Source organism: Diachasma alloeum, unplaced genomic scaffold (genome assembly GCF_001412515.2).
Source record: "Diachasma alloeum isolate Michigan unplaced genomic scaffold, Dall2.0 Dall_scaffold_00178, whole genome shotgun sequence".
NCBI classification, from domain to species: domain Eukaryota; kingdom Metazoa; phylum Arthropoda; class Insecta; order Hymenoptera; family Braconidae; genus Diachasma; species Diachasma alloeum.
In genome coordinates this window covers 3525045-3533378 of record NW_021680344.1, presented here as the reverse complement: position 1 = coordinate 3533378, position 8334 = coordinate 3525045, and the positions used below count along the sequence as shown (strand labels likewise).

General features: G+C 37.8%; 1 protein-coding gene across 2 annotated transcripts; it reads right to left on the bottom strand.

The window, feature by feature from the left end:
• Nucleotides 1–5708: 5708 nt before the first annotated feature.
• Nucleotides 5709–8123, bottom strand: LOC107038935. 2 transcript variants are annotated; one of them, XM_015258301.1, is made up of 4 exons: nucleotides 7966–8123; nucleotides 7577–7860; nucleotides 6051–6470; nucleotides 5709–5979 (listed from the first exon to the last, which is right to left on the bottom strand). In XM_015258301.1, exons 1-4 carry the CDS (start codon nucleotides 8121–8123, stop codon nucleotides 5837–5839), a joined length of 1005 nt encoding a protein of 334 aa, XP_015113787.1. In that variant the 3' UTR covers nucleotides 5709–5836. The 2 variants fall into 2 exon arrangements, 1 of the variants encoding a protein (XP_015113787.1); XR_001460926.1 differs by lacking the exons at nucleotides 7577–7860; nucleotides 7966–8123 and having other exon boundaries at nucleotides 5914–5982; nucleotides 6051–6127.
• Between the last annotated feature and the right edge of the window lie 211 nt (nucleotides 8124–8334).

The window sequence follows — 8334 nt, the reverse complement described above, 5'->3', positions numbered from 1 at the left end:
GGGGGGGGTAACGTGCATTATTAGAGATGCTGAGAGGCTCGTTATGCATGTGGGGATATTATTTTCTCGCGGAGTTGAGGGGTTGATTTTTTGTTATTGAAAATGTGGGGTTTCTTACAGGATTCGTTTGGCATTAGGTTGAGGTTTAAATGAATGACTTGAAGTCATTGTAATTGAACTTTTCTTGGAATTCTTCGTGATATTTGTGGGTTCACGAGTGTGATAAGGGTAAAAAATCATGGGATAAATATATTTATTCTGTGATTCTCATTATAAAAAATAGTTGCGTACACTTCTGTCCCTTTTTTGAGCCATTTGTTTCCCCAAATTGAAGTCAATTTTAGTGTTTTAAATGAAGGTATTAACCCTCTAATGCTGATGAGTCGCGAGACGCTACGAGAGGCGCCAGAGAAGGAGCCACGCGCTCTTATGGAGAAACGTCGAAGTGGGGACAATCTGAACAGCACTAGAGGGTTAAAACATGCATTCTAGACACTCTAGGTATCCTACTCGAGGATCTGTTGTGTTTTGTTCTAATGATTTTTTCAATGAAAATTCTGGTTACGTTAAAAATAGAGGTCATGAAGCAGAATTAGAAAAGAATTTGTTAAGGAATTTTTGTGATAGAAAATACTGTTGAAAAAACTCCTTTTTTAGAATGATATTTAACGTTTTTACCCTCTTCTGATCTTGCAATGACACTAGGTTTGAAGTCATTTATCATGTTCCACCCTCTCAATAAATTTATGAGTCCAATGAATTGTAAGAGAATGGATAAATCACCAAAAAGATCTTAATGGGTTTAATGTCTAGTCGTAGTGCCTTAAATTGAGCCAGCAAAAATGTCCATCAAACGTCTTAGTCTCATTTTAAGACACTTCTAATTTAATTTAGCTCACCACGAAGTTAGCCGATACACTGATAGAAAGGATTAATTATTATTATCTTATTATTAGTTAGGGTCTATTCGGTTTCACCAAATGTTCATTCGTTAATAGTTAACAAATGCATATTTGAGGAGCCTTGTTTCAATCGACTTTCACCTTTCAACTGAACCACTCGTTAAATATTAACGAATCTCGTTTGGTATAAATGAATCATTCTATCAGTGTAAGACACATTCCTTCTTCCAATGTCTTAAATTAAGACGTCTTGTAGACTCTAGTTTTTATAATGCCCTTCATATTGTTGTGCAGTAAAGAATTACGCGGACAACTCCACTAAAACCATCAAGACCATGAATCCTCTGCCTATCCACAATCTTTTGATGTAATAACCCTCGTCCCCAACGCAAGCGACGACATTCTTACTTTTTGAATGAGATGACAGGGCTATTGAGCACCCCATTCCACGTGTATCATGCCCAACGAGGCGGATGTTATGGGCGCACTGTCACGGTTAGTGTTTGCGGGGCATGCAAGTGTCCCCAATGTTGCAGCTGGCAGGTGCCCATCTCGTTGCCTGTAAAACCGTGTCCAATAGCATCATCCCGAATGCCACAATCTCTCGATAATGCTGGTGACCAATAGGCACCACAACTTGTCATAACACAGGGGATAAAAGAGGAAAATAGTTGGAAAATCGCGGAGGAGCATTATTACTCTTTCCGGAATTTCTCGTTTCGTAAATATCCTTTTGTTGATATGAATGCGTCTGCAAAAGTGGTTGTACCAATGCCCAGGGTATACAGCCAACATATTTTGGAGTATGGAATGCTCTTTGATCATGGCCTACAAAGTTACTCAGCATTATTGCAGAGCCTTCAGTCAAATCACTCGGTTATTGTGAATACATTCCTGCGCTGAGTTATAACTGCGTGAAAAAAATAACAAAGAGAAGAGAGATATTGAAACTGGGATAGAAAAAGTGACTTGAATCATTTGAATTTCTTCGTGGCATTTAATCCTCAGGTGATTATTCTCGAAAATTTTCTTTTCTGTATTTTTTTTTTTATTCTCGAAGATTGAAATTTCTCGTGCGGAATATGTCGATTGGATCCTCATGAAGGCCTATGGACATACTCAACTCGATCCTGTAAGGCTTTACGGTTCAGGACATATTACGAAATAGTATGTAATTATGGAAATCACTCAATTTTACAATTTTACATTTTTTGTGAAGACCACAGAAGACCACATTCTTCAAACTCTTAGGGTTTTGCAAATTCGAGGAAAATTTTCTCACGGTATCCCTAGAGTTTGGTAATTTTTTATAGAAAAAGGAAGTTAGTCGCTAAATTTTTTATTAATTCATTAGACGCGGAATTTTAATTGCCTTTTCTTCATCGTAAATTTCAATTATTATTTCCGTCAATGTTTCAAAACCCTCCCCCGATGATTTTATTTGCGTTTGTGAATCTTTTGATACTGAAAATGGAAGCAACTTTTAGCTGTTTGCTTCATCATTTCATTATTTAATTACAAATTATTAATTATCACAATTTTTCATTTTTTTGGGTTTTGCAAACTGGGTTACAAAATTTGCAAAAACATCAAATTTACAGAAAAAATTTAATAAAGCGTTCGTAATTTAATCAAAATCCAAGAAATAAAAATTTAAAATTATTACGAAAAATTATGGGAAAACTCCCCAATTTAGTTGCAAAATACAAAATTCGATTTTTCGACTGGGCCTTGGCAGCTTTTAATACCTACAAAAATCCTGAAGATAGTTCAGTCTTCAATTCAATTTTAATAATCGAGTTTGAAAATGTTTTCTTTATGGAGAAAATTACGCCTGCGGTTCTTAACGCCCATTTTAATTTCAACATCCCTCTTTCGTCCTCTTTGTAATACCCACCGTCTACCTGTTCTCCCCCTCCCCCTCCTCCATATTCTCCTCCACCCACCATATTTTGACTATATATGCAACGGTGTTATGCTGGCATCGAATAACCGCGGTTATCGTGGAATTGGGCGGAGCGAATGAAACGCTTCTCGCTGGTTTTATCTGTTCCCCCCTTTTATTCCTCCACTCGAAAATATATATATTTTGCTTGTGGATAATGTACAATACGGGCATTCTGCGTTTATATCTCCGCGGAAACTCTTCACTCGCAATTGTAGCAATTTTAATATCCACGAATGATAAACAAAGTGGGGTAGTATCTAACGAAGTGGATGGAAAGCATGGGATGAAAGAGATGAAAATATTTTTTTAATAAAAATTTCAGCTTGGAAATTCTCTGGTATCATAACGTTGGTAATTTGATAGGACGAGTGGCGATGAATAATTATTTCATTCGCGCATTGAGATAATTGATTTCTGTTGTATTTCAGTTTATTTTATTAATGCAAATGTTCAATGCTGTTGAAGTTATTTAAAGAGAAGTATTGGTTTAAATTGTGAGAAACATTTTTTTCCTTTTTTCCAAACATCAAATACACACATTCCATAATATTTGATCCTTATGATTTTTCTAGTGATCCTCATGATCTTTATAAATCTTAAAATCTGTCAAGACAGTGGGAATTTTGAATGAAAAATGAGAAATAAGAATTGATTTTCAAATTCAAGGCTTCCAATTGAATTTATAGTCTGAATTTTTATATAAAAATCTGAAATTACAATGATTTAAATTTTAAAAAACACTTTAACAACTGTGAATTTTAATTTTTTTCCTCTGATTTCCTTAAAAACGGATGACAGTGGTGTAAAAAATTAGAGAACAGGAGAAAAAATTCTACGTTTATTCTTAAAATTAATTCTCTCTTCCACTGGAATTTATAAAACAATAATTTGCACATGAAAATCTTCAATTATTTCAAAATTCCAATTTCTTAAATAAAAAGAAACATTTAACATCCAATTTTTTACGTAAATCAGAAAATGAACCAGAATAAATTCTTCGAATTATCTTTGAAAGTTTCCAATACCAAATACTGAATAAAAAAAGCGTTCTTCATCGAGAAACGAACAATGTGGTTCTCTCACACCCAAAAAATTTTGAATTTCAATCTTTTCTCCCCGATTTTCACACAACAAAACGAATGAAAATAATCTACAAAGTGAGAAAAAAGAGTGAAATCTCCATATTTATTTTTAAAATGGATTCTCTCTTCTCTCTTGAATTTACAAAATAAGAATTTTTACGTGGAAAAAAAAACATCTAAACGTCATATTTTTGCCTGAATCTCAAAATAAACCAGAATAATTTCTTTGAATCCTCTTTGAAACTCTCCAATCTCAAACATTCAATAAAAATCCATGAAGAAGTGTTCTCCGTGGAGAAACAAACAATATCGTTCTCCCATACTGAAAAAACTAAGAATAGCATTTTTTTTCCTCTTATTTCCATACAAAAACAGACACTCGTAGACAAAAGAGTCTAAAAGAAGAAACCTACCCACAGAATTGAACAAAAAAATCCGTAAATTTTTCAAACTTCCCATTGCATAAATAAAAAAAACATCTAAACCTGTTGTTTTCCCCTAAATCCCAAAATAAACCAGAATCATTTCTTTGAATCCTCTTTGAAACTCTCCAATCCCAAACATTCAATAAAAACCCATAAAGAAGTGTACTCCATGGAGAAACAAACAATATCGTTCTCGCACACCGAAGGAAATTCGAATTACATTTTTTTTCCTCTTATTTCCATAAAAAAAACCGGACGCCCGTAGACAAGAGAGTCTAAAAAACGAAGCCCACACACAGAATTGAACATCGGATAGGGGGAATAAGGTGAAACGAGAAGGGGTTTTCGAAGGGATGAGGGAGGCTCGGAGAAAGTAGGAAGGGTGGGATGATACCCCACAAAGGCAGTGGGGCTCTTTTGATTCGCGAGCTAATTGGAATGCCGCGGATGCCAACGACGATGCTCAACGAGAGAGGGAGGGTTGAGATAACCGGTCCTGAAGTCCTGGTGTTCGGCTCTCCCTTCCTTCTCACTTGTCATCCCCCACCGTTTCTCCCTCTTATTTCAGCCGAGTGGTGACTGGGGCGGAGCTTGCCACAACGGGGTGTAGCTTCCTGGATGTGAGGGCTTGGGGGATTGTTCACTTCGATTAATCTTATGAATTTTTTATTTTTCCTCCATCTAATGGAATACGAGGGAAGTCCATGATTTTTGTACAGATCTTGATTTTTTTTTGTACACGAGAAAATTTATTCTCTTGATTATTTATACATACGAATAGAGCTGGTGAGGTTCTCTATTTACAGGGGATTTTTACGTGAGGGACTACTTGGGGAATTGACGATTTTCGTACAGGGAATTTTTTTTTTCAATTTTTGTTTGTTGGTCTCCGGGTATTTGCAGGGGCACTGACAATTTTTTTTGGGGTGGTGAATTACATTTACAAAAATATTTCAGGAGGCTAGGGGTGATGATTACAAGTCGAGCACGAATAAGGTTAATAGAAAAACCTAGTGGATTCTATAGAGAATTTTATCAGTTGTTGGGCGATCCTGTTGAAAAATTCGGCATCTTATCTGGGCGAAATATTCAATGAAAAAAATATTGTACATAAAAAATTGATAGAATTCTATTGAGATATTTTCTACGGAAATTCCTCGACTCAAATTTTCCAAGTTTTTAGATAGATTTTCTTCATGGAAAGGGAAGAAAAATGTGATGTGGAAAATTCATGTCGAGGAATTCCTGTATAAAATTTCTCAAAAGAAGAAGTATAAAATCTTTTCCAACAAAATCGAGAAAAAACTAATAGAAAGTCTAATAGAATAGACATAGAATTTTCCAGTGAGGTTTTTCTACGAAATTTTTTTTCTGAAACCGACTTGTTACCACTTTGCCATCCATTTGATTATGAAACGAAAATATTTTGGATTGTTCTTGGCGAATGCTTGGCAGTTGGACTCTCTCGATGTCGTCGAATTATTCATCATAGTAGGTGTCGATTTTCGAGGGTGAATGACTGATCGTTTTCTTCTGTTCACGATGTCTCGAGATGTTCTTGGATTTCCTTGGCTTCGGACACGGTATTTCTTCACGTGGATCTTGGAATTTCGAGCATTTCCCTCCTAAAACCCCAAAAGATGAATTTATTGCTGATAATTCATTCGTAGTCATTTGCATTCAGTCAATTTACCTGAAAAATCTCGTGGAAACTCCGGGTAATCGTACATCATACGCCCACCCCTCAACCCAGGCTTGACTTGACTGTCCAACGTCTTGAGACGATAAGTTCCGCACTCACTGCATTTGTGCATTCCCACATGTTTCCGGTGTTCAGGAGGCTCCTCTACAGGCTTCAAGCTCGACTTTCCCCGACGTTCGTACTTGAGAGCTTGTGCTTTATCCATTTCTCGTAGACTCTGGGATCTCCTCTGCTCCAGCCACTCTTCGTACTGTTGCTTGAGGGTGTCAGGCTCCACTGATTTCTGGGAGAATCTTCTGTAGTCCTTCACTTGGTCCAGGCGATCAACTCCGTATTGGTCGGATTCGTAGTCTATTTCGTCATCTGCTTCGTCGTCTTCGAAGGCTTTTGGTCTTGGCTCGCAAGTATATTCTGAAAGAATAATTAAGCTAAGAGTGATTGTCAAGAAACGAAAATAGATGAACAAGAATGAAGATCTGTTTTGAAATTATAAGGGTCACAAGGGTGGTAAGGGTCAACAGAGTCAAATGATCTTAAGTATCAAATGGAGTCTTAATTCCCTTCGCGTCTTATGATGACTACGCTAGTCTCCCCCATTTGACCCTTATGATCATGTTGCGATATGTTGCGACCATTTCACTGCTCTAATCCCTCTAGCTCTTCAGACCGTTAGACTCTTATGAACCCTCGGTTCGTTTCGTCCAGCTGATCCTTAAGATCATTTGACCCTTATGTTCTTGTCCGGCTCAATAAATTCCTATTTTTTCAAACTCCTGCTAGAAACCTCCTTTATATTTACAAGGTTCAGACCCTTCTTCCTCCTCATTCTCATTGGCAATGAGGCTTAATGGCATATTTTCGAATTCTAAGAGTCAACAAATAGAGGCCAGCGGGGTGATCATTAAGGTCGAACAGTCTAAGGTATCAAATGGAGACTTAAGACCGTTTGACCCTTATGATGACTCTCCCATTCTCTCTCATTTGACCCTTGCAACCATTTTCCTTTTCTAACCCCTCTAGCTCTTGAGACCATTAAACATTTATAAACCCTCACTTTGATTCTTCCAGTTGACCCTCAGGATCATTTGCTCCTTCTTATTCCCTTGTTCCGCTCAATAAATTCCTCATTTTTTCAAACTCTTGCTCCTAACCCCCTTCATTTTACAAGGTTCAAACACTTCTTCCTCCGCATTCGCATCGGCAATCTGAATTAATGGCATATTTTGAAATTCTAAAGGTCAACAGGAAGAGATTACCACAGTGATCATAAGGGTCGAACGGTCTCAAGTATCAAATGGAGTCTTAAAACCGTTTGACCCTTATGATGACCTTCCCATCCTCTCTCATTTGACCCTTAAGATCATGTGATCCTTACGGCCATTTTTCTTTTCTAACCCCTCTAGCTCTTGAAACCGTTAGACTCTTGGGAACCCTCACTTCGATTCTTCCAGCTGACCCTCAAGATCATTTAACCCTTTTAATGCCCTTGTCCTGCTCCCAACCCTCTTCATATTTACCAGGTTCAGACACTTCTTCCTCCTCATCCTCATCAGCAATGAGACTCAATGCCCCCTGACCAATTCTCTGTCGTCTCCCATCCTTCCTAGCCACCAGACTGTCGACCGAACTTTTCGCCTGAGTGCCACTCGAATTATGAATCATCCTATACAAATCATCATTGCTCATAGCTTGTCCATACATATTCGTCGATTTTCCCGTCAATGCCCGATGTTTACGAGCCTTGTAAACATCAGCCGGCGTGTACACAGGACTTCGCTCGGCCATTGCCGGGGAGTACTGCCTGTAATGAAGATGATATTCAACCGTTACCCCCACATAATTACAGTACAATTACATTGTTCTAATCACAGAAATTATTCTGTGAACTATCAGCATCAAAACTCACTTCTCCATGGGGTCATCGTAGTCCGCGACTTCGCGTCGTAGTCGTGGTTTCCTGCGTGAAGAAGACTCCATCGAATCTTCCAGCTCGAACTTTTGGGCGGAAGCCGGAATCCTCCGGGGTGGGACGTACTTCCCCTTCGTCCTGTCGCCAAGGTTCATCTCAGACGTTAAAAGTCTTCACCCTCTTCTCAAATAATAAACAAGATGATGGACAAATGGTATCAATGACGCACGCAACGATATAAATCCACAACAATCAGTCCAATCTTCACCAAAATCCGACAATCATCAAGTTCATCGCAAAATACAGCATCCCACAATGTTCAATAGCTTCTTAGATCGAGTGTGTGAAAATGAAAGGAAATATTGC